The following is a 26,993-nucleotide window of genomic DNA, read 5'->3' as shown; positions in this document are numbered from 1 at the left end:
ATTATGATGAGGAATTTGACATTGCTTTTTCTGCAAGCCTGGTGATTTGTCTATTAATGGTTCAAAAACTTTGAAGCAACAAAGGGAGGAAGAAAGGAAGGCATCTGAAGCTAGTGGAGATACAAAAATCATGGAATAGATTTGGCTGTGTTTTTTGAGTAGCAGAAAGTGTATTTAGCTAGAAAGGGTTGGCAGGATCCATTGAATCTTTAGAGTAGGGACTAAAAGTGTATTTAGTTAAGACAAAATGCATGTTTTGGTAGGTTGTTATTTTGGGAACTGCTAGAACTATTGGAACTATCATTTTCCAGATTTCTTTATTGCATTTGTTCTTGTTAATCAATATAAGTTCCTCAGTTTGTCTCTTAATTGATTGTTTGGTGAGTGAGGATCTTGGTTGACAAATTTTTAGGCTGCTGTTTTATTAGTTTTTCCTTATTTGTTGAACACTTATTAGTGAATCAGAAAACAATTTTAATGGTTTTGATGAGATTATCAAATTAGCATTGGTCTCTTAAGCGATCAAGGCTTATCTATACTAGATCGCTTAAGCGAGAGCTGACATCACTTATGCGATTGTGTACTTAAGGATTATATAGACACATATTAGCCTTGGTCGTATAAGCAATATGGGCTATCGCTTAAGCAATCAAGGCTTATATATACTGGATCGCTTAAGTGAGAGCTGCATCGCTTAAGCGATCGTGTACTTAAGGATTATTTAGACACAAATTAGCCTTGGTCGCTTAAGCGATGTGGGCTATCGCTTAAGCGATCAAGGCTTATCTATGTTGGATCGCTTAAGTAAGAGTTGACATCACTTATGCGATCGTGTACTTAAGGATTATTTAGACACAAATTAGCCTTGGTCGCTTAAGCAATCAAGACTTATATATATTGGATCGCTTAAGCAAGAGTTGCATCGCTTAAGCAATCGTGTACTTGAGGATTACTGACACAAATTAGCCTTGGTCGCTTAAGCGATGTGGGCTATCGCTTAAGTGATCAAGGCTTATCTATACTGGATTGCTTAAGCGAGAGCTACCGATCATGTACTTGAGGATTATTTAGACACAAATTAGTCTTGGTCCCTTAAGCGATGTGAGCTATCACTTAAGCGATCAAGGCTTATATATGTTGGATCGCTTAAGCGATCAAGGCTTATATATGCTAGATCGCTTAAGCGATCGTGTACTTAAGGATTATTTAGACACAAATTAGCCTTGATCACTTAAGCGATGTGAGCTATCGCTTAAGCGATCAAGGCTTATCTATGTTGGATCGTTTAAGCGAGAGCAAACATCGCTTAAGTGATCGTGTACTTGAGGATTATTTAGACACAAATTAGCCTTGGTCACTTAAGCGATGTGGGTTATCGCTTAAGCGACCAAGGCTTATATATGCTAGATCGCTTAAGCGATTGTGTACTTGAGGGTTATTTAGACACAAATTAGCCTTTGTCGCTTAAGCGATGTGGGTTATCGCACATCGCTTAAGCGTTCAAGGCTTATATATACTTGATCGCTTAAATGAGAGATGCATCACTTAAGCAATCTTGTTTTTTAAATGGATTATTTGACAACCCCATATTAAGTAACGTTAATGTTAACTTGGGACGTTCACAACATCACGAGCTTCAAGAGAAAAGAAGCAAATTAGCCTTGATCGCTTAAGCGACATTGGTTATTAACACATATTAAGGCCATTTATGGAGGATTATTTGACAACCTAATTTCATCAACACATATTAAGGTCATTTAAGAAGATTATTACCGTTAATTTAAACCTCGAACGTTCACAACACCAAAATACAATAGTTGCAATATGTGACTAACAACCCTATGGTACATGGAGAAATGTCATAGCACACTAGTGTGACACGTTAGTAGAAACGTATCTCATTTCACAAATATGTATTTGAGAAAGATATAATTTCTCACTCATTTCACATTACGAAATATAATTTCTCACTCAAACGTTCACAATATCAAAAGATTGAGGAGAAAAAAAACAAATTGGCCTTGGTCACTTAAGCGACGTAGGCTATCGCTTAAGCAATCGCAACTTATCTATACTAGATCGCTTAAGCAAGAGCTGACATCGCTTAAGCGACTGTCTATTTGATAAGGACTATTCTAAGTACAAATTACCCTTGATCGCTTAAGCGATGTCAGCTCTCGCTTAAGCGATCCTATACAGATAAGTCGTGACGGCTTAAGCGATAGCCTACGTCTCTTAAGCAACCAAGGCCAATTTTCTTTGTACTTGACTATTCCTTCTCAAATTCAAGATCGCTTAAGCGATAGCCAACGTCGCTTAAGCAACCAAGGCTAATTTTATTTGTACTTGACATTTCTTTCTCAAATTCAAGAAAATTAGCTTACGTGATGTCATCGCTTGCTTAAGCGATCCTATATTGATAACATCTCAATATTGAATTGATTTAGTAGCACAATAACAACTCAATATTGAATGAATTTAGTAGCACAATAAGAGCAATAATTAAGTAACTAGAAGCATCCTTACTATCATCTATTCAAAACTTCAAACAAAAAGATATCCAATTGTCAACATAAAAATTTGAAACAGTTGGCCTTGGCAACTCTCTCGATTTCATCCTTCTTCTTGATGGCATAGCTGAAAATACAAAAATATAAAATCAATTTAATGCACCACAAAAGATTGACATATAGCCAAGAGAAACTAGTGAACAAGTAAACGGAATAGCATCTAGCCACTCACCAAAATATTCAACACCCAAAACAACTTGTCCCATGTCTAATAATAGTAAAGTGCCTATAATGCAAGAAAAAAAATTATTAACCGATATATTAAGGGTTGACATATTTTAAAAAACATTTGCAAAGTCTCTTAAGCGATCTAGTATATCACTTAAGCGATTTGGTATAAATAAGTCTAATCTCTTAGCGATCTGCTGTCATATACCAGACTTATACCAGATTGCTTAAGCAATCTGCTGCTATATACCAGACTTATACCAGATCGCTTAAGCGATTAATTAGCTTCGGAATACATTTTCAGTCATCTTCACCTATAATCGGTGCTACCACCCCAACTAGCCACAATGCAAGAAAATCATCAACAAATCTCACTCCTTCAACTCGCATTACATCAAACACAACCCAAAAACCTAAACCACTAAATCGAAATCATAACCCAAACCCAATCCATCATTAAACCTTTGTAAATAGAAATATAAAATGCAAAGAGAAGATACACATACCGGGACGAAATGTTAGGAGGAGGAAGAGGCAGATCTTTGGCAGAGAAGATGTTAATGGCGGAAGAAGAAGAAGAAGATGTATACGAAGCGAAGAAGAAACAACAACTAGGGGAGAGATGCGTTAATGGCGGGAGGAAGAAGAAGAAGGTGTTTGGGTTTGTTTGCAAGAATTTTGGCTCTTTGGGGACATATTATAATTTTTAAAAGATTACACAATACTTCATTAATCATAATTTATCACTAATCATGTTTAATTAACCTTAATCAATAATAAGACTATTTACTTAACACTTTCAAACTACATGACCTTTTAATTAAATTTGAACTTGATTTGGCCTTTTAATAAAATATCCCGTTGTACATGGCTTTAACCTATAGTCTTAGGTTTGATTTTCTATTGCGTACAAAAGTAAGACCTTTGTTTATTATTTACCTGGAGAGCTCTACCTAAGCCCATAAAAGACCTATAGCTCAACCCAATTATTTGAGTTATTGGGGTAAGTTTCTATCAGTGGCCCTCTATTATTATCTCATAAACCCTAATTTTTTTTTTATCCTATTCAAATTATTATTTAAATATAAAGTTAATTTAATGTAGGAAGAAGATTTGTAACAAGATATATCAAGTTACAAACAATACAAAAGTTATAAGATATATATATTGTGTTGTTTAACTAACAATACATTATTGGGATTATTTGCAAGGATTCTTTTTAACTTTAATTTTTTCTAAACTTTCAATTTAATTATCTGAAATCTTATTTTATGAATAATGATGGTGTGGGGTCTATAGTATAAGTGAAGCGAATGAAATGTTAACTATTTTAACCTTTACAAAAAATGAAATGAAGTGCATAAGAAAAGAAATTTAATTTTAAAACTTTGAAATAGGTTGTACTAAGAAATGAGACTTCTTTACTCTATCAGTCGGGTGTCGATAGCTCAACTCTTCATTATATTTAAGAAAATTATAAACCCATATTTAAAATATTGGGTTTTAGTTCTTCTTTAAATTAAAAAAAAAAAAAAAAAAAATACTGTCAAGATCAAAGTTTTGCGAAAATTTTAAATTAATTGATTTTTTTTTAAAATTTGCCCCTTCTTAAACAAATTTCTGACTCCGCCACTGTAAAACTTGTAAAGGAAATTTAATACATTATGTTTCAAATGGCATTATTAATAAATAATTTTTTAACACATTTCAACATCTGAAGAAACAAAAGGCCTCGGAGGCATCTCTAAGCTTTGTGAGTCACCTTCAAGCATTTGTATAACCATTGGCATTGAAGGCCTCTCTGTTGGAATCCATTGAATGCACCAAAGTGCAACAATTGCAAGCTTCTTGGCAATTTCCTCGTCTCCAACTACCTCAATTTCTAGATAAAGCTCCTTTCCTTGGCCCATTTTGTTGTAGATCCACTGAGGAATGTAAATTTGGCTTTCACTCTCAATTGTAATATCCATATTCTTTTGGCATCCAACCATCTCTAATAACATCATTCCATAGCTATACACATCAGACTTATAAGATACCACTCCAAAGTGTCTGGAGAAGAGCTCTAGAGCAATATAACCAGTTCCTCGAGCAGCTGTCAATGATACGATGCTTTGTTCTTTTGAGCATAGCTTGGCAAGCCTAAAATCTGAAATCTTTGGTTGAAAATTATGTTTTAGTAATATATTATGTGGCTTGATATCAAAACAAAGGATCCTTTGGTTACATCCTTGATGCAAGTACTCTATTCCACGTGCAACACCAATTGCAATGTTTAGTAGCTTCTCCCAACTCCATGGACGATGATTTGAGTTGTTTATCATTGAGAAAATGAGCTTCTCAAGAGATCCGTTGGGCATAAACTCATATATAAGAGTGAGTCAATTGCATAGTTGCATACCTGCCTGCATGCACAAACCCTGCAAAGGAAAACATACAGTGAGTCAGTATGATATTCTGTAGCCATTTTTTTACTAAAGCCTTATACGAGGGAGAGGAAAACAACCCTTACGTGCAATAAACTAGATCAGCCAACAAATTCAAAATCTGAGAAGCCTCCCGAAGTTCATCACTTCCAACAATGCATGCAACCATGGAAAATATGCATGCAACTTGTTGAAGGCATAACATAAACCCCTGTTTATCAACAAATAAACATGATTAACAAATGGTAAATAAGTGCATACATAATTACAGATGAGAGATATTTACAGCAGTACAATAATAAAATTATCTCAGCGAGTTGTCTGGATGTTGAATTCATCCTGCAACAGAAAGCGAGTAGCGGCCACTGAATTTCCAAAGCAACAGAAACCCAGGAAATTAGCAGAAATTAAATGTAATTAATGATTGAAATAAAAGCGTTTACAATTGCCACGTCAGTTTATAACGAATTAATTTCACATCAAAGCATGTTAAGTTCATCATTTCATTGAATAGTGACGACTTAGGAGAAGGCATTCTATGAATACTGAACAAAAAAAACCCATGTTCTCCTTTTTGAAATAGAAGCTATAAGAAAAAAATGTAGGCATATCTTGTAGCCACAAATTCCATAGTTGTGTTTTAACCAAGAAGCTGAGAACATAGACCATGAAAAACAAAGCAACGGCACTGACAAACAAAACCCATACCTCAGTGCCAAGGCAAAGTTCAGTACAAGAACTTTCATAACACTTGCCGCTGCAGGGCATATAACCAGCACAACAGACATACCTATGAAAAACAAGATGAAACTACAATTACACCAAAATATTACATATTAAAACAGCTCAGATCAGAGTTAAACAGAATCAGAAGTACCTGGACATGTCATTGTAAAGTGCTCGTTTCCAAAGTATGTAAGATACACATGGGGGACTACAAAAAACAAGGTGAACCAGATGCACTGCATTGCGATGCAAAGGAGCAAACAGTTTATAATTAAATATCTCATAAATTAAAAAAGTAATCAAAACGAGATCAGCAAAAATCAGAAAATAAAAAATTATTGCAGAATGGACTAATTCATTCCCCAGCAAAGAGAGGTAAAGATTAAAGTGAAAAATGGTAACTCAAGAAAGAATTAAGAGCAGCTAATTTAACAGTATGTCAAGACAAACACAATTGCAACGTTCAGTATGGAATATATTAACAAGTTGTACTAAATAGAGTAGAGCAATCTAGCTAAACCTAACAGTACCTGCATAATTCAGCAACTGTTTATAGGGTTAAAAAAAAAAAAAAAAAAAAAACAACTGTTTCTCCTCATGCCTGCTAAATTGCTAATGTATAATATTTCAAACAATAATGCTAATGATGATTTCACAACACCTCTAGAACGATGAGATAAGTGAATTAGTTGTCAAATCAACTGCCACACGAGTGAGATAGAAAAATAGAGATCCTAACTTTATAAGCATTACCCTGTTTCAAATACTGCAACATTTTTTATAAGAAACAAAATGGACATGATATATAATTAACTATAAAGTTTCAAGTTAAGAATAGGTTAAAGAAATTTAACCTAAATTAGCAAATTTAATAACCACAAATTATAATTTTATCAAACAAAATAAACCCTAGACTATCACAAAATTCAGCTGATAATTAACAGATCCATAACCGCAATTAACAAGAATAAAAAATGAAGATCTAAAATTCTCACCAGAAAACCGCAAAGCAGCAATCTGCACATTAACACAAGCACCAAATAATATATCAGGGGAAAAAAATTACCCTAAACGTTATAAAACAGAAACACGGACATTAAAAAAAATAGAAAACATACAAGGAGTGTCTTTTTTAATGGAACCCAAGAGGTCACTGTGCCACATGTTCTGGTAGGTTTGACGGAGCTGCATCTTCTCCATAGCAGCGTCGGACGCCATCTTCACCGTCTGATCTGGCGAGATTCAAACTCGGGCACATTAACACTTCGGTTGATTTTGATTAGATTGAAGATCCGGTGTGCGATTTGAGGTTTGAAATTAAAAAAAAAAAAAAAAAAAAATCAGAAAGTGGGTCTCCTCGTCTGTCCAGACATGAGTCCCTCGATTTAAAAACAGTTGATTCTGGATTTTCGAAAATTGCTGTAAAATGAGGTGATTTAGACCACTTCAAACACCATTAGATATATCGGCGGACTTTGATCACTATAGTGTTACAAGTGTTGTTTCACTCATGGGCTAGAACACATCTGTTGCCGGCAACTCTTTTTTTTTTTTTTTTTTGGTAAATTATTTAAATTGTAAAAATAAATTCAAAAATATTCTTCTTAAACATATGAAAAACTACGTATGAAAGTATCAAAATTCCTTTATAGAGGTATTTAATACTAAATCTAGTAAAGGGGTTCTCTTGTAAAGGATTGTCTTTCTAGTTGTTTTTGTTTTTTCTTTTGTTACCGATCTCCTTGTTTTCTCCAAGGGTCAATTTATTTAGAGGTCTTCCCATTTAGTCGTTATTTTTTATTCATTATAAAATTCAATTACCCAAAAAAAAAATACTAAATCTAGTTTTAAATAATAATATTTATTTATGTATGGTATTAAATTGATATTATAGAATGACATTTAAAGAAATAATTATATTTTGGTTAGAATAAAACAAAGGGTCGATAATATCAATTGAATGGGGTAATACTTTTGTCTATTATTTATTTGAAGAGTCGTATTAGTGGACTGTTATAAGATAGTTTGTTTTAAGGATTAATTAAGATGCATATAAATCAATTCGAATATCTCAATTAAAAAAAAAAAAAGAAATCAATCGAATATCTTAATTAATAAAAAAAAAATCATATATACGATTATTTAAATCAAGTATGAGAATTATTTACTTATATATCAGTCACATTATAGTAAAAATAAATAAAATTAATATAGATTCTCTTACTTTCTAATTAAATATAGATCATTTTTTTTATTTAATATTTTATTAAAATGGACGGTGATTATCGATATCATGTCAGTCAAAGTAGGAGGTTCCTAAAGTTAAAAGGGGATATTGGTTTACTACCTAGGGCGCAAAACGAAAGAATCCAAAAGTATTTGGGGAATATTTAGAATTTAAGAAAAGTTTAGTGGCACATATGTAAATTAGTGCTTTATTTATGTGAGTTGCGAAGTGGAGCAATCTCCATTCTTCTTGTTGGATAGAAAATCAATTTTTGTTTTTCTTCTAAAGAGAGAGACGAGAAACTGGTTCTTTGTCTTCTTGCCTGTGGTAATGCCAATCCTTGATTAAATAAATTAGAGCCCAAGTGTCAGCTGTGCTTCATAGCCGTTTCACAACCAAATACGCAGACCAATTAGCCATGAAGAAAATAGTAATTCTATAGAAACAACATCAACAGCTTTTTCTTTATTGTTTTTTTTTTTTTTTTCAGTGTTTTTGGTTTTTAGAGATCATTCCAATCAAAGAATTTCAGTTCAAAAATGTCTTCTGATCTTTATGTTTTTGATAGCTCCTTTTACCGCCAACATTCAAGCCCAGAAATGGTCTCTTCTGATGTTGGAGACCTTAACTTTTTCACTGAACCTTTCTCTCCTTTTTGTGACTCTTCTCTTCATATCCTTCAAGCAATCTCAAACCCAAACAATACCTCAATGATCAACCCAAATCACCTGGTTCATGAGTCTTCCTCAATTGACCAACATACACATACTCTTCTTTCTTCTTCGCCGCCAAGTCACCTTCTTGAAAATCTGAGCCTTTGCCAATCTACTCATTTGCAGCCTCTTGCAAATGGGTACCAAGATTTCTCTAGTTTAGACGCCATGGAAGTCAAAAGTGAGGAGTCTTTGGTGGGTTTTGATTCTTGTTATAATCAACAACAACAATCCTTTGTCCCTCGCAGTTATAGTGGTGTTGAAAATGTAGCAAAGTATATGCAGAGGAGTTATAGTAGCAATTCTTTTGATAATAAATCTGGTTTTCTCTTTCAACCTCGCTTTGATACTCTGATGGAGCCTCCAAATGTTAACAACCAAGCCTTGAGTTCACCTGAAAGTAACTTTTTCAGTGGGCAAATGAGGAGGGTTTGCAGTACTGGAGATTTACAAGTAATTTGTTTACTTGAATCCCCTGTTTGTCTCTGTTTTTAGTGAAAAAAAATTCCTTTTTCTTTTGTCACTTTCATGCTAATTAAACATTTGTTTCTTTTGTATTCTCGTGGGTATTTTAGAATACAGGAACAGCACATAAACCACAGAGGTCTTTTTCAAGTCATGTAGCAACAGAGAGCCCATTCACGGAGGAAGCAAACTTCAAAGTTGGGCGTTACAGTGCTGAAGAAAGAAAAGAAAAGATTTTGAAGTACAGAGCTAAACGAAATCAAAGGAACTTCAACAAGACGATTAAGGTAGTTAATTTATTATTTGTGTAATCAAATTTTTATATTACTAATCAATAATTAAAGAAAGTAAAATCATGATTAGATTATTATATGCGTATTTTGATTAATTAAATATGAATTAAATGCGGTTGGTTTTTCTGGTTCTTTCTGTTGATGCAAGTATGCATGCCGCAAAACGCTAGCGGACAACCGACCACGTATACGTGGCAGATTCGCGCGCAACGACGAAACTGGAGAGATTCCCAAAGCTGCATGTTCAACCAGATATGAAGACGAAGACGAGCTCTGTGTAAGTAATTAATATATTTGTTTAATTTTCTTTTATTATATATAGTTTCCTTCCGGACTATTCTTATATATATATAAAATTATAAAGTCTGTGTTGATTGACTTTTTTTGTAGCTTGGTGGGTTGCATGAAGAAGACGATCATGGGACAATGAGAGGACCAGCTTTTGTGAGCAGTTACGGACAACACCAGTTCCAGTATTATGGCTGCTTTGAGATGGATAGTGACCCTTTTTTCCAATTAGGATGAATGAATGAATGAATGTTTAGGTCAATAGAACATCGATCGAAGAACACAGATCCCCTTTTGAAGAAAAACAAAATTCAGAAGTTCTTTTTCAATAAGTTACTGCATGATGAACTTACGTTAAATTAAGTTTCAGATTTGTTCTTGTAGGATTAGCAGCTTTTCGCAGTTGTCTTTGTATATGATTTTATGTTTATATTGTATATCAGAATACTCAATGCTAATAATAATGACAACTGTTTTGACCTTTTGCTACCAGCCGTTGTTTAGCTTTTATTTTAAACTGTAAATTATGAGATGCTACTGCAGGTTTCTGTCTCTTTAAACCTTCAAATGGCTTTCCAGAATATGTAATCGAACTCATAATTGAAACAGTCGTTAAGGGAAATGACCCATACTTCTTTCCAAGGGACCAGCTCCTTGGGTAACTGTTTCAAAACTGCTTTTTTCGAAAGAGAAAAAAGAAAAAAAGGGCTTGGTGACCTTTGCATGCATGAGATTAGATCATCTTAAAAAATGATCCATCAACTCTTACCATTCTATGTTGGTTCTTAGCCTTACCTAGGAATCAAATTTTAAATTAGTCTTTAAGTGTACGGATGCCACCTCCTTTCAAGAATTTAGCTCTCTTTATTGAATTCTCATCAACATTTGAGGTGTAGATTCCATTGATGTTAGAATTGTAATTGATCTTTAAACTCAATGCCATTTAAAAATCTACTGCAACTTGCAAGTTGGCCTCACTTTCAATGGGAATACTGTAAGTCTATGCTATTGGCAGCCATAAAGGGCAATCCTTGTTCGAAATCTGGAATATACTTATATTCAATTGTATTTGATGTATGTGAAAATGTACAAGATCATGTACTGGTTTCTTGTTCTAATTTTTTTATGAGAAGTCAATTGACTACTTGGCGCACCAAGAGCAAGAAGCAATAGAAAAATAAAATATTGGAAATCATAGCATGCTTGAACCCCACAAGAGGAGGGAAGTTAGATTACACTTGTTATTTTGTTTGCTATGGCAATTGATTGAATCAGGAGAAAATTTTTAAAGCAAAATTGGGAGCAAGTAGAGATTTGACTATAAGAAACTGATATGATGTTTTGGGAGCAATGAGAAAAGTCTAAACTGATATTGTTTTGCTTGGGATAGACTGTTTGTCTTTAGTTTTTATGGATGAGAATAGATAGCCCTTCATGTAGACTGTTTGTCTTTAGTTTTTATGGATGAGAATAGATAGCCCTTCATGCCCATAATTGGAAAAGGCAGACAGAGTGCATAAGTGTGAGGGAAATTTATTGTTTTTTTAAAACTAAAGTGAGATTTTAAATTTCCAATCAGAGAGCAGTCAAAGAATTTCCAGGCCTGGAGGACAGTATTTAATCTATTATATTGTTTAATGTTTCAATTCCTTAGTGTTGTCAACTCCATGGCTTTAATGATGATCAAGTATTGAATTTTCATGTCTCTCCATGGATTGTGGATGAATGGCACATGTTTCACTCTCTGTGAGACTGTCATGTTCACATGGAAATGGGTTTGAATGAAATTAGGAAAAAAAATATATATATTTGCAGGTGGCAAAGAACTTATACCACCCTGCTCCTGAAATCTTTATAATATATGAACCAATGATTGAGGTGATATTGATTGATTATTCTAAGTATTTCAGAGCTATCTGGTGCAATTTTACCTAACCAACTTTATATCAGAAACAACAAAACTAAATCCTTTTTTTGTTGTTAAATTAAAGCATGAGCAGTACTTTGTTCAGAATAGGCTAATTAATGAGCAATGTATAAAAACTATATTAATCTTTCTTGGAGTAGTTTTATGTTGAAATGAAATTGAATCAATCCCACCTATAAAGTGATGTTCCCAGGTGTCATACTGACTATATCAGTAGAGCACTGTTCTCAAAGGGCACAATATATTTTAAGTCCATACTGGCAGGAACCGAAATCTGCAGGATTCGATCACCTCAAATTGAAAATTTGATATGCCAAAGATGAGAGTACATATCTCTATGTATTATAACATTTTCTTTGTCTCAGTTCATCCTGTGGGAAGGCTCGTGGCATCGATGAATAATATAAGGAAATACAAGGAGATGCTTTCACCAGTAATTTAAGTCATATAAATGGACAAAAGTCTTTATGTTTGATCAAGATTGGCATCTCTCCCGTCTAGCATTATCAATAATGGATCATCATCTGGGCACCTTCTTTACAGAAAAAGATATGAACATTTTCTGTGAAAGAACCTAGTTTCCTTGTTGAGCTTGACAACCCTATGCCTATATTAGGCTACTCCAATGAAAATTTGACAATGGAAACTGAAAAAGAGATGATATATTGATGAGCATCTAATTAGAGTCACAAAAGGCAAGACAAGCCGAATCTTTTCAAGCTACAGCTCCCTAATTGATTTAATTTTTTTCTTGGTCTCAAAATCTATGATGTGTGATCACTTGAAGGCTACAAAAACATCTTCTTCTTATGAAAAAAATATTTAAAAGTGAATAAATTGGAAAGACATCAACTCAGTTAATGGGGAGAGCAGTAAAGAAAAGAAGGTTATTATAATAATCGATCATATCATACATATAAGCACCCAACAACAATGATTCCAAAGACACACTTTTGACCACATCAATATTAAAAGAAACAAATTAAATGAATTAGCTTCAATATCCTATCATTGTACAGCTATAGATTATGAGATGATTAACCGGTAGGCTTCTTAGAAAAGTCTCGGGATTGAGAAGATGATGAGTATAGGAAAATGAATGTTAAAAAGTGTCTTCTGTCCAGTCCAAGAGAATAGATACTCTTGTGGTGATCAAAATTTTCCAAGTTCTATAAGTTTTTTAGTGATTGGTTTTGCAATTGTTTAACAGAATATATTATCACAAGTATGCGCAACGAATGGTTTATGAATGTTAAGTGGACTGGCTTTATGGTTAAATAATTTCCATGTAGCAGACAAGAAAGATCCCTATGTCACTGATGATGAAACTTTGTTAAGGCAACAAATAATCATAATGAAAAGAGAAAGAAAAGAACAAACTTCTAAAGGGTTTTCTTCTTTTCTTCCTTTTGTGAAGAACCAAGTTCTACAGTTATTAAACAGCTAGCCTACCCATCATCCAGTTGCAGACCATTTTCAATTGAATGTGGGATCTCTCTCTAAATTATGTTTTGCAGTAGAGCAATCCAATCAAACTTTATATTAAGACTCATAATGTAGTATATGAAACATGCAATTTTTCAAAAACTATATACACCCTAAAGAAAGGAAACAGACAGACAGCTACCAATCTCTAATCAATAAACAGTATGAATTGATTCTTGATGCTTAACCTGAAAGAGATAGCCAGCAGTCATCAGTGAAGGGTTATGGTTGACATTTGATAATGGCAAAGAAATATTTCTCTCTTATTAGAAGAATTTCTTACTTTTTTTTTTCTTTTTGGTCTCTCTTTGAGATATATATAGGATGTATAAAGAATTTTGTTTTTATGGGGTTATACTGTTTAAGACTTGTTGTGATAGGTGGACTCAGTCTTTCTTTACTGCTAACCATTATAGTTTTTTGGTAGCTTTGTGTCCACTACTCGGGGGATTGTTGAGAAAAAGGTAATATCTTTATCAAGCTACAAGTATTGTAATGTGCTTGTATCTATTCTTTTTTTTTTTTTTTTTTTAACAGGGATATTGGATAGTTTACGCATATCTCAACTAATCTTAATTCATTAAACAACTACAAGTCTAAAGGAATAGATAAGTCACAATATTATTTTGATAAGTAACCCAAGAACTCAAAAAAATAAGAATAAATCTCGTTAACCGAGAGAGAACGCTTGTGATTACTCTTATTCTCTTTGCCTTTTCATGACTTAAAAATTAAATGAGCAGTAATGGTCTCTTGCATGTTGCTTGGTGAAGTGAATCTTTTAGCCTTATGGGTGAGTAGCTTTTTTTTTTTTTTTTTTTAATTTTCTTTGTCTAATCAAGTAGGTGGTGTAATAAATAATTTGTGTTGTCTGAAATGAAATGGAAGTGGGGTTTAGACGATTAAGTGCAAGCAATTAAAAAGCATGAGGGAGAAATGTTCCAAAAGCAGTCAAATGCTAGAACCCTACTAGGCCTTCGTAAGCCAGAAATTAAAGAAATCATCCGACGTGTGAAGAATCCAAAAAGCCATCCATCAATTAACTTTTCTGTCGAAAGTGTGTTTCTGGGGTCACTTACCAACTTCAGTTTCTCTTTCATGCTTCATTGATTTTTTTTTCTTTTTTATATGACCATCCGTCAAACTTTTGTGTAATTCAACTATTTATAGAACTCTAAATTATCAATCGATAAAAGTTTTAATATATTCTTATTAACATTAAAATAAGACTTGAATAAAAATCTTTTAAGTATACTAAAAAAAAAAATAGAGATAATTTGTTTGTGTGAAATGCTAATGCGCTGGTGTGGCTTAACAGCAGCAACTTGAAAACTAACCAATACCGAACGCCAGTTGAGGTAAATCAAACGTCAGTACGTGGGTGTTTTAAAGGTAGAAAAATTCTGAATGGCTGCAGTGCAAATTGATCTCGTGGAGGCTACAACTTCAAGGCCATGGTCTAAACTTTTTCAAGTACCATTTACATCACATCATCGTGGGAAAATACTATCATTTCAATACTTGATTTGTCAATTGTCGGCTGCTTCACTCAAAATGCTATGATTTTGATGGCTGTACTGTCCTTCAATATTTTTTAACACAGTTCACCTTATGAACATAATTATAAATTAGTTGTTGAATCAGTTTATATACGCAAGTTTGTAAGTATAGCATTTCTCGGCTTAAAGACATTGATCACTTCAATGTAGAGTCTGAACTCTGAACTAATTGAAATGAAATTTGTCTTTCATATGTCTCTCTTTTGACAAAGTTGTTTGATCTTCAAGTTGTGTAAATGTCATCGACTTTGGGGATGCTTTCGGTGGATGGAGTCCTGATACAATTTTACTTCAATTTCTTGTATTTGGGGGTGTTTTAATCAACAACACAAACCCTTTTTCCAGTACAATCTTGATTTGATAAGACATTTCCAACGTGAGTAAGTGGAAGAAAAATTTTAACCAATTGGGTACCTTCCATATAGCATTTCGTATTTTACTGGCAAGTGACAAGCCACCAGAGCCCAGATGAGAAATTCAAACCAGAAAAGGGGATGAAAATTCTTATTGATTTTATGAAGCTCACAAGGCGTAGCTACATCAAACCTTGAAAATATGTAGCTCTCGTCTCTTTTCGATCATAATAGACTCGTATAAAATATTATACTCGGGCAAACTGTTCATGGTTCTTTGATACAAACTTTTCACGCAAATTCACCTCATGCAAAATGGCGACTTGCTGCAGTATGAACAAGGGCTAAAGGAACCACAATCTTCTGCATTATTGTGTTGAATGCTACCTCAGCCATAGCGTCTTTTAAACAAATAATGGCGTTTGGCGGGATCCTTAGGTTTACTCTTAAGATGGCCTTGCCCAGGTCTCTTCTGACCAGTACTGTAAAAGAGGATGAAATCATTTTTTATTATATATTTACAAGAGATAGGGCATTTAACAAGAGAAACTGATTCAAAAATGACAGATGACAAAAGTTCTTTCTGTCTACAACTTTGGCAAAAAAAACCTAAGATTCTGCACAGATTTGAAAACGTAGGAAAACCAAACCTGTATTCCATGTAAACCATCCCATTTGCACCTGACATAGCACTCATGGATCCCATTGAGCGACGAGCTTTGTGAAGGGCTATGTCATCTGCATCTTCTTCTAGTTGTTCTAAACCAACTGCATCATCGCCAGCACTTAATACCTAAAATGTAAAACATGTCAGAAACTTCTAGTTCATCAATCACAAAAGTGTTAAAAGTGAAAAGTAAAATGAAAAGAAAAGAAAAGAAACCTTGCTGAGAAGTTGCAATTGATCATCCAAACGGTGGTAGTTCAACTCGGCTCCCGAATCAGCTGGAGGCAGGCTCGTAATTACCTGTCAGAAAATTACATTAGGATCCAAAGATAGCATACCAACCATGACCCAAATGTAACAGTTGCTGCACTTGAAAGCTATTGGGTGAACCAGTTCAAGTTCAGCTATATTAATGGCACTCATTATACCTAATAGCAATGCAGCATGCAACACGCAGAGTGCTATCAAAGCACTTCACAGTTATAGTAACAGTGACGTTAACAAAGAAGCATTGAAGCAACCTCATCAAGAATCATGCAAGCACATGCACACATATGCTTCCAACACTATTGAAGCAAATTTTAACAATTACCCAACACCCAACAATATTCCACTAATGTATGTAGAAGGTATTAACAACCTGGAGGATCCTGTACATTTAAGGAATGACAATTTTCCTCATACTAACTGCAGAATCTAATTAGGTACTTTGCTACTAATAAGTAAATGACCATCCTCATCAGTAAGGAATGATCCCCACTTCATATATAAATTAAACTAGTGCATAGTTAAAATGATGTACCTTAAAGCTATAACCTTGATCAATCAGAAACTGCTGCCTTTTAGTTGAGTAGAACATCTCCTGCAGACAACAAAGATTAATTTAGACACTAAGCTCAAAAGGCCCGGTGGTGGTGTGGTTGTTTCGAATTCTCAACAGTGCTGCTTATACATGGAGCATTTAACAAGTTGAAAGGAAAATAGAAGCACACCTGAGTATCCGTAGAAACAAGGGAGTAAAAAAATGCATTGTATTCCTCTTTGCCTCCAGCCATCCTATCTTCTAGCTTACCCTGTGGACCCAAATTTGAGCAATATTATTTTAAGAACAAACAAATTGAATTAGGGGCGTACGGCAATAAGAAAACTTAAATCAGATGGTTAACACCACAAATAAGAACAATAACATAGAATAAATGTCCATAAGTCATCCTTTCCTTTCCCATAGAAAATGATATAATCTCGTTCCTTTGCTACACAATTCATCTTAACAAGACATCTAACAAATTAAACTTAATTCATAAGTTTTTTCATAAGCATAGTTCGTTAATAAGCATATAAGCTCTCTGTGATGTATATTATGTGAGCAATATTCATCGTGCTGATTATCAACCCAGGCAGCCAAATATATTATACTCACTATTGAAGCTTAGCAAAACAAACCTTTGCCCTAAGAATACGACCCAGACGCTGAGCCTCTTGACGTCTTGAACCAGCATGAGATGAAATCTGGATTATCACATTTGCCTCAGGAATATCTATAGAATTATCACCAACCTGTGAACAACAGAAACAACAAAATCACCTTCAATGCCTCAAGTTTCAGTTGAGCAAATTTATGCCCACAATTGGAAAAGGACCAAAACATTTTCCAATGGTCAATCTACAGGATATGACTTGGCATATGCAGAGCAAATTCAAAAGCTTAAACAAAGTTCCCTTCCTTATACGTGTTATAACTTGACACCACAGAGTTCCCTTTATGAAAACACGGTCCAACAATAGTTAAATAACTGGAGCAAAATGATGACATTGAATTTCACAAAAAATACCTTCGACAGGAAGATAGTATTCACTTCACGACTACATTTGAAAGCCTGCAGAATCTTTGTCCTCTCAACATGGCTGTAAATTGCAGAAAAAGATGGATGATTAGCCATGAAAAAAAGCATAAGTAAAATCAAATCTCCACAAGCAATTAATGGTGATGAACAACCTTGTAGCACCATAGATCATGGGCTTGCGAAGTTTCATTGCATACTCCGTAAGGGCAAAAAGATTGTCAGCAAAAACAATTATCTTATCACCACGCTGCTGTTCATGAAACCGTATGAGAAATTCACATGCTCGGAACTTATTAGGATTCATCACATAAAGGGCCTGAAAATTAAGAAAACGCAAAGTTGAGACAGGAAAAGGAACATTAAAATAATCATAGAATCTGAAATATAGAAGATTAGTTCATTTTTAGAACTATTCATAAAGCAATAGCAAATTCACTCATTCACTTTCACAATAAAGGAAAAGTAAAGAAACTCTCTTAAGCCGATGTAAATGCAATACAAAGATACAGGAAAAAGAAGGGAAAAGAATAATTTTAAATTTGAAACTTATCCAACAAAACTAAAGAGTCATTCTTTAATTGACAAACCTGCTTCTTCTTGGAGTTTTCTTTCTTCAGATATTCAGCAAAGAACTCCTTTGTCATTGGACACCATACCTCAGCACATTGTACATTTGCAATAAATCCTCCTTTGACTAGATCCAACCAATTTGCTTCATACAATTTGGGTCCAATAAGGAAATTTAAGTCTGTGATCCTTTCATCCTCTCTCACGAGTGTTGCTGCAATTCAATTTGTCAATAAATTTTGCACTCTCAATGACAAAAGATGAAGGTTAGCGACATAGAATGATCAAAAATAATATTATCAGAATGATACCAGTAAGCCCAAGTTTGCAGTGTGATTTAGTGATGCTGATAACTTTACGAAACATGTGAGCAGGAACCACATGAACCTGGACAGAAGATATCATAAATACATTATTCCACAAGGAACACATATCTTTAGTTGGTTGATAACTCAATAAACCAATATAGAATGACTTTGAATCAAGGAATCATATAATTACCTCATCCATGAGAAGCAAACCCCATTCTCTATTTCTGATTTCTTCAATAATCTTTTCAGATTCTTCAGATCTTTTACCACCAAAAGCAACCATGTTATATGTGGTCACAACCACTCCTGCATTGCCGCGAAACCTCTCTTTGCTATCAGAAGTAAAACGGCAGATTTGATCATCTTGTATTGTGGACCACAACTTAAACTGGAAGGCCCACTGGTCCACAGAAACAGCATTTGTTGCCAAACAAAGACAGCTCTTTTTTATCCGGCTTGCAGCAGAAACACCAACTAGAGACTTTCCAGCACCACAAGGCAGTACAATAATGCCAGACCTTGCTCTACCTGCAATTCACATACTCATATTGTAAATCCACAAGGTAATGTCTTGGTTTACAATCCACTTGAAGCCAAACAAAGAAGTGGTGGAATGTTGTCACTAGGTAAAGAAGATGCCATCTCCTAGTAAAGATTCAATACAGCCATATATGAGGGGAAGAAATTACAAACAAATGATACACAGATCAGATTCCTTCACATGATTCCCCAGTTAGCTGAAGAATTATGCATATAGATTTCCTATTTCTAAGATATACTATGTTAAAGGTCCCATTCCAGAAAAAAAAAAAAAAAAAAAAATGTGAATTTATGTTTGTCAAATAAGATTTCAACAGCAAATAAATTTTACTATAAATGTTTTTAACCAAATATAACCTTACCATTTCCAAACATTTTACTGAGACTCTTTTCTTGATATGGCCGTGGTTGTGCATGAGGCTTAAGTTCCATATTAAGGTCAGGGTTGATCTGCCAGATCAAAAGAGCTTTTCATCAAATATTATGGGAAAAAGGTCTGTAAAATCCCTGATTATGACTGGACTACCAGTCAAGTCTATGGAGTTGAAATTAGTTACTTACAGTATCATTTCTAAAGTCGTACTCCTCCAACATTGGATAATTTAAAGCATTTGGCAAGCAACGCTGTTTTACATTCTCAACCTGCAAGTAGAGAACAGTTACATAAAGATAAGTTAATATAAAACCATATAGTATGACTCCAATACATAAACTCAAATTCCTTCCAATAAATAATAAAATGTTATCAAATCATTTTAGCCTGACACTCATTGCAACAAAACCAACTGATACTTCTTGGTACTTGATAATCAAATGCTTTTGCCTCTGGTCTAATTGTTTATTTCCAGAAAAATTAATAAATGTATGTACATGATACATGGGATTTTGCAAAATAACACCAAATAGATGGTCTTTACAGTTAAAGGAACCAAAAAGAACAAAAGCTGTCAGCTAATGTCGGCAAAAGCATGCCTATGATATGATGCAACATGAACATGTATGGTCACTGTGAGATCCACTACAGAAATTTAACATTCAACACATACCTGGGAAGGATCAATCTCAAATGAGTGAGTTTCTTTTTCTTCAGCTGCAGCTGCCAATTCTGCTTCATTTAGCAACTCATCCTGACCAGTTAAAATTTCACCAGAAGACTTGCTCACTGTAAATCCATCGCTTCCATGGAAGGCCTAAACACAATAGATCCATGTCACCAAGATTCAACTCAGAGGAAACAGTAACATACAAGAGAACCAATAAATTGATTACGCTTAAATACTTTCAAGAGTAAATAATCCAAACATTTGCAAGTAAGAAGAGACTAAATTACATTTTGAAATAACTATTGGGTAATAAATGTATATTATAATTAGCTATACTGTAAAGAACAATATATACACGCCCACAACCAATGATTTCAATCATATTTAATAACCAACCTCAGAACTAATCCGAGCCTTTGATATCACCTCATCTTGAAGCAACTTCTTCAACACCTGCATGCATCAAAATCAGGGCTTAAGACCAAGCCTCGAGACCAGCATTCCACAAAAGAACAACTAACTTGCCTCTGGAAATGGGGATTCAACAAGATACCGATTCTTCTTAAGCACAAGTTTTACTTTCCCATAATTAGCCGTCGAGGCATGTATGAAATCAATCATTTCTTTCGGTAATTTTGTTTTTGACAATTTATTCAATACAGAAATGATAGTCTCAGTCTCGAGTCCCACGGACACTGCTGCATACAGTGAATGTGGAGTCAAATTGTACTCGTGCATAGATTCAGGCCTACAATATTACAAATCAAAATTATTAATTACATAACAAAACTTACTAAACTACACCAAATGTAAAAAAAAAATTAAAAATATAAAAATGGTACCTGCAAACAGGCTCAGCTATTGCGATGAGAAAATCGTAAGCTTGTTTGTATAGAGGAGAGAATGTTTCAAGAAATATTCGTCCATCAGCACAAGCCCACAGTGGCCGATTAGGGTGATCGGGTTTTAGTTCTAATTTACTAAAATCACGTTTTTTCTCTTCTTTCTCACCTTCAATTTTTAACATTTCACCAATTAATTATGCCAAACAAAGAAATCTCAAAATATTAAAAATAATAATAAATATATAAAAAAAAAATTACCATCGTGAAGATCATCCCCATCTTCGTTGTAATAGGCGTCATCGTCTTCAACAAATTTGGAGGGATCCTCCTGCACAAATTGCTTGATTCTTTAAGAACTGAACTGTAAGATATCCATAAGAAAATTGAGAAAATTGTAAAATGAGAAGAAATAAGAACCTTATTAGTAAATTTAGTTTTCTTGCTAGGTCGACCTTTATCACCTGAACAAATATAAAATCAGAAACGTCAATAAACATTGTTGATTAAGTGAAATTCTGAGATGAAGTTGAAATTTAAGATCGAAGATACCATGTCCAATATCTTGTTTGTGGTGATTAGATTTCTTCTCCGTGGATTCCATTTGAGTTTTTGAGGAGTTCGAGAAAGATTTATGAGTTTCAGGGGGAAGTGTTATTTATAGGCAAATATATAAAATTTTAAACAATATGAAGAGACGATAATATCCTTACAAGGCACTAACCAACCCAAACTTATTGCCCCTTCGGAACTTGTGTAGTTGTTGATACAAAGCCAACCAAAACGAAAATAGAGGGTAAAAGCTTACCGTATTGTTAACGTTATCATAGTAGAAACTTACTCGAACTTAACTCGGTTGCTAAGATAACGAGTTCGAGTTCAAGCCTGATCGAGTTTGAGGTATCGAGTTCGACTCAGTTGCTATACGTATCGGCGTCTTTTGTCAACTGATCCTAGGTGTGGATTTACTCAAATCAGTGTCAAGTTTCTTTTTGTATCGGTTCAAATTCAATAGCACCAGATATGCTTGAATATGAACGCATTGGCATTACACTCTCTGCCTTTTATTCTATTTTTTATTATTATTAATTTGGGGAGGACTGTAAAAGTGCATATCAGTTGTGCCAGTCTTCATTATCAGCCATGCATTGTAGAATTTCCCAACAACCTCTAGAGAGTAAATTATCCAACCCAACAATATCTTTATCCATCTTATTTGTGTCAAATTTTGAAGTGTTTTTTTCACACGGATCTAGTCATGCCAAACCCTTGGAGGAAAGGTGTCTATAATTGGTACAATTACCGTGTTGAAACCTTTGGGTCTTTAGGATCTTTGTTTGCATATATGCATCTAGAATGGAATTTTAAGGCCATTGTTTATCAGCTGTAAATGTGACGAGCCTGATTTTTTACTTCTCAGGCAGCTAAGGATGTTGTGTTAGCTGAGAAGCCTGTGATCACTGATGATTCAAACCAACTTGATTCTTCTCTTCTTGATGAACTTCTTGCCAACATTGCTACGTTGTCTTCTGTGTATCACAAACCGCCAGAAGCTTTTGTAAGCCGTTGAAGAGCACAGCTCCAAAAACAGATGTTTTGTAGTGTTTGAGGAGTTCGTGAATCAGTGTCTGGGGGACGAAGTGTATTTATAGGCAAATAAAATTTCAAACATGTGAAAAGACATAATATCCTTACAAGGCCACTAATCGACCCACATTTATTGGGCCTTGGAACTTGTATAGTTATAGTCTTATGGACACAGCCAACCAAGCGAAAATGGAGGGAAGTAGAAAAGCTTATCCAATTGTCATGTTATCAGGGTAGAAACCACGTGGAAGAATGTTGGTTAATTTTCGTTGTTGAGAAGCAACATCAATCACCACTGGGGGACTTGATGGTAAAAGAGCCAAAATAAATTCTATAAACTTATGAGTTAAGTTTCTCAAGGCACTAATAGTGAAGTCATTAGGGCTCTTACCTTGTCACAGTTCTAAGGCTCTAGGAGATTAGTTAAGTTACCTAGTCAGCAGTTTCAGGCCTCGGAGGATTAGTTGAATTACCTTATCAACAATTCAAGCCTCAAGAATTAGTAAGGTAATGGCTAGCTTGAATACCCCCGGTGATTTAAAAAAAAAAAAAAAAAAAGCAACATCTTTGATGGGAACCATTTGGTTTTACCACGAGGTCTTGTATTCAAGTCATACAAATAACCATCAACCACATTTGGACTATCTGACCCATGGATCAATAATTATTAAAGGGTGTCTAGGTCAGAAGATTAATTGAGGTGTGTTATGCTTGAAAAAGTAGGGCTGACGCCGAGCCTTATCAGCATAGGCGGTCAGAGTTTAGTTAGGTTCTGCAGCCATTCAAACGCAACCACATTGCATGCTGACGTGAGCGGCATGCTCCTGCTAGTGTAGTGGGTATGCGCCAGAATGGCGAAAGGCTGGAGATGTCCACGTGTCCCATCCTACACAAATGAGGAAATCACTCGAGTAGGTGAGCAACGGGAACAGAGAAGGATTTAAACGACAATCGGACCCACTCACAGATTCAGTAATCATTATCTCAATTCATCCCACTATAATAGAGGGCTCTTCTCCGTTTGTGGGATTAGATATTTCACTCTAAGAATAGCATATTCTCTCTCTCTCTCTCTCTCTCTCTCTCTCTGTACTATCAAGGCTATAAATCAGCTCGCTATACGCAACTTCTTGATCTATATCAATACAATATCAGTAGACATAGGATTCGTTGTTTTAACCATCTGAACAACTTTAAACATTGTTCTTCATCTCTTACTCAATCTAACCCCCATATACACGTGTTTCTAAGTCAAACTCAACATTTCCCACGTGTGATTAGTTGGTGTCAAAATCAGCATCAACAGTTTGACGGTAGAAGGAGGGCATGATTTAGTACTTGTTCTTCATCAGGAGAATCTTTAAACTAATCAGTCCACGATAGCAAATGGCTCGCTGATTTGAATTTGAGCAAACCAATCACGGTGATGAGGAGATCCCCCAGGTATAAGAGGACATTTTCCCGAGATGCCCAATCCCACAAAATACCGTGGGGGATATCCCTTCAAGCTCACAGCTTGACCCAACCATCATGAGCTACCTAGAGAGGTTCAACAATAATTTCCAAACGGTCAACCAAAGGTTGGACGGTTAGATCGGGTCGTGCCACCGAATCGAATGAGGCGGTGTCACCGCAAAAATGCCTGCAGGTCACATGATAAGAGCGGAAAAAGGGCAACAGCCCATGCCGCCGCGACTGTAACGCGTAAAGAAAGGGAAGCAAGGGCGCACAACGGGCCTAGAGGCTCCGAGGGGCCAACGAACACCGATTGCGCCCGGGTAGAATACCCGTGGCGTAAGGCTTAGTGACATTGTCGTTGAGCCGTCCCGTGCCACGTTGATGCGTGTTTCCTCAACATGCAATATGTAGCAAGTTACTAATCGCACAAGTAATATAATGATGAATAGAGTATCGTTCCCACGAGGATTGTTAGCTAAACACCAAGTTTCTACTATTCTCAAGTTGGAGCAATCGACTTCTTTGGATAAGGGAGCAATTTTAATTAAACTGAACAATAAATTTTAAACTAAAATTTAACTAAGAATGCAAGATGAAAAACACAGATAATCAATTCAAGTAAAACGGGTAGGGTTTTGACTTCATTCGGATTTATGGGTTAAACCTAAAAATTACACTACATTCACATTCATATGAATTGATTGTAAACCGAACTCACTAAGGTGTTAAAAATACCTCCTCAGGCTATGTTTTCCTATTCTCTTTTTTAACCTTCCGCACCCAACAATTGAAGGTTAACAAATCAAACTCATAAGCATAAGAATCCTACAATGATTTCATTAATTCTTGAATCTATCTCTAACAATACTATAATGGTGATTACCCAAGAAGCTAACATGATTCATTTTCTCATTCATCATGTTCATCACATAAAGCATTAAAACTCAGAGCAAACAAACAATCAAAACATAGTTATATGAACATAACACTGACAATAAATTAACCCATTAGAAATCCAAATTACAATCAAAACCTTAACCCAAAGTGGGTTAGTTCATAGATAATTAACACTAAATAAGAAAAACGATAATAGTCAGTTCAACATAACGAAAAGTAAGAGAGAGGACAAGAAATTCCCAAAGATGAATCTTTTGGTTCAAAATCCAATCTTCACCCTTCAATCGATCAATCTCTCCAAGCTAACTCAAAAACAATGCAAAAGTTGCTAACCCTACTCTGGACGACCCGGGCAAAAAGGTTAAGTGTTTCTTTTATACCTCGCCCTAAATTCTAAGAAAAACACTACAAAGTAAAATTGTGCATTTTACAAAACTAGAAATTGCGATGTCGCCGCGCAAAGAAGAAACCTCACCGCGGCGAAGAACCAAACAGATCTGGAGCGTGACTGGTCATTTCGCCGCGGCGAAGAAGAAATCTCGTGTGGCGAAGCTTCTTGAAAAGTTCTGAAATTACAGAACTGCCACTGCTTGCATCTTCACTTGATTTTCGATTCCGGCTTCTCTCTTTGGAACAAGCCTCATCGTGCTTTATCCTGCTTCAGAATCTCATAACTATGATCCGCTAATTCTGAGTAAAAAATTTTCAATTTTGTCCTTTTTGCTCAAATGTTCATTCTAACCTGAAACACGAAATGTAAAGAATTAAGCAACAATTCAGGTCAAAAGCACCAGAAAGTACCTGAAACGATTAAAAAGTCTAATGAAAACTGTATAATCTATGGATTATCACACGTCGCGCGAGCACTCCCACAAAAGCGCAAGTCGGGGAGATTCCCATTTCGCCAAAATGACAACTCTGATCGTCATCGTGCGGGAAGTTCCCACCGTCTACGGGTCAGTTCATACCACGCGGATGCGGGAAGGTTCCCCAAACCATGCAACGCCATCACAGACTCTAGCTAGCATGTGTCGAGATTGACCAGAACTGTCGGCCGAGGCACAAAGGAATCTGACCTACGGTCTTTCCTCAACTGCAACTGTGAGGGTCGAACCCACATTGCAGAAAGTGATCCCTAAGTGTGCTGCTACCTCAAATTGAGGAGCTACAATGAGCCCTAGATCAGCTAAAGGCTCAGCGAGAGAGCAAAGGCAGGTCATAGAGACGTCTCCCTTTTCTCCGGTTGTGTTAGCCGCCCCTCTCCTTCCCAGATTCAGAATGCCCGATAACAAGCATTCTTTGGAAATTTTGATCCGCAGGATCATCTGTACGAATTCAACGACTTGATAGAACTCCACAAGTCTCTGACTTGGCAAAATGTCGTTGCCAGGTAGGAACCTCTATTTCACATGTCAATCGATGGTTCAGGTCGCTCCTAGCTGGATCAGTCAGTTCGTGGCGTCAGATGAGCTCGACATTTCTGAGACACTTCCAAGCAAACAAGAAGTTCTTATGCCCTTGAGCTACCTCAGCAACATAAGGCAAGAGAGGGATGAAACCCTCCAATCTTATAGCGACAGGTTCCACAGGGAGCTTTATAAAGTAGTTCACCCTCCGAAGAGTTTGTGCGAACTGTCATCATCGCGGGAGTTTGTCACAGACAGATCTCTGGAAGAGACGCAATCGGGGACGATGTTTCCCTCACCTGCTTATACAGCCTTACAGAAAAATACCTTATATTGAAAAACTCTGTGGCGACGCTCAACCACCACGACCCGGCCCTTCGGGCAGTGCACCTAGTTGGGGGGAAAAGGAGGGTTGATTATCGGTGGGCCAATGACAATCAGCGGAAAGGAAGAAGCAGCGATATGAGCCCAAGAAATCTTATGCTCAGTTCCTCGTCGCGATCGCGATAAGAGTCAATACACCCCTCTGAATGCATCAGTCTCTGTTATTCTTGACAAGTCAGAAGAGGTTGGACTGCTTAGGGAGCCTGAGCCCATGAAAGGTTCCCCTTTACCCAGAAACAGTAAAAGA

At 35.5% G+C, this 26,993-nt stretch overlaps 4 protein-coding genes across 4 annotated transcripts; 1 reads left to right on the top strand and 3 right to left on the bottom strand.

Annotated features, from left to right (window-relative positions):
- Nucleotides 1-4,435: 4,435 nt before the first annotated feature.
- On the bottom strand, nt 4,436-5,036 carry LOC116117651 (rust resistance kinase Lr10-like). Its single transcript, XM_031403674.1, has 2 exons — nt 4,983-5,036; nt 4,436-4,894 (listed from the first exon to the last, which is right to left on the bottom strand). The coding sequence occupies exons 1-2, from the start codon at nt 5,034-5,036 to the stop codon at nt 4,436-4,438; spliced, it is 513 nt and encodes a 170-aa protein (XP_031259534.1).
- LOC116117637 lies at nt 4,686-6,093 on the bottom strand. The gene is made up of 4 exons (XM_031403664.1): nt 6,042-6,093; nt 5,873-5,954; nt 5,251-5,375; nt 4,686-5,158 (listed from the first exon to the last, which is right to left on the bottom strand). The coding sequence occupies exons 1-4, from the start codon at nt 6,047-6,049 to the stop codon at nt 5,059-5,061; spliced, it is 315 nt and encodes a 104-aa protein (XP_031259524.1). The 5' UTR covers nt 6,050-6,093; the 3' UTR covers nt 4,686-5,058.
- Nucleotides 6,094-8,962: 2,869 nt separating this feature from the next.
- On the top strand, nt 8,963-10,288 carry LOC116117600 (zinc finger protein CONSTANS-like). Its single transcript, XM_031403619.1, has 4 exons — nt 8,963-9,283; nt 9,406-9,582; nt 9,737-9,865; nt 9,979-10,288. The coding sequence occupies exons 1-4, from the start codon at nt 8,999-9,001 to the stop codon at nt 10,111-10,113; spliced, it is 726 nt and encodes a 241-aa protein (XP_031259479.1). The 5' UTR covers nt 8,963-8,998; the 3' UTR covers nt 10,114-10,288.
- Nucleotides 10,289-15,326: 5,038 nt separating this feature from the next.
- On the bottom strand, nt 15,327-21,200 carry LOC116117602 (general transcription and DNA repair factor IIH helicase subunit XPB1). Its single transcript, XM_031403623.1, has 17 exons — nt 21,015-21,200; nt 20,698-20,920; nt 20,569-20,625; nt 20,176-20,319; nt 19,691-19,771; nt 19,492-19,579; nt 18,780-19,117; nt 18,590-18,665; nt 18,299-18,492; nt 17,864-18,027; nt 17,700-17,772; nt 17,311-17,424; nt 16,860-16,940; nt 16,670-16,729; nt 16,084-16,167; nt 15,851-15,993; nt 15,327-15,682 (listed from the first exon to the last, which is right to left on the bottom strand). The coding sequence occupies exons 1-17, from the start codon at nt 21,197-21,199 to the stop codon at nt 15,589-15,591; spliced, it is 2,199 nt and encodes a 732-aa protein (XP_031259483.1). The 5' UTR covers nt 21,200; the 3' UTR covers nt 15,327-15,588.
- Between the last annotated feature and the right edge of the window lie 5,793 nt (nt 21,201-26,993).

Source organism: Pistacia vera, unplaced genomic scaffold (genome assembly GCF_008641045.1).
Source record: "Pistacia vera cultivar Batoury unplaced genomic scaffold, PisVer_v2 Contig82, whole genome shotgun sequence".
Taxonomy (NCBI): domain Eukaryota; kingdom Viridiplantae; phylum Streptophyta; class Magnoliopsida; order Sapindales; family Anacardiaceae; genus Pistacia; species Pistacia vera.
Note: the sequence above shows the minus strand (reverse complement) of the source record. Positions and strands in the feature narration are given on the sequence as shown.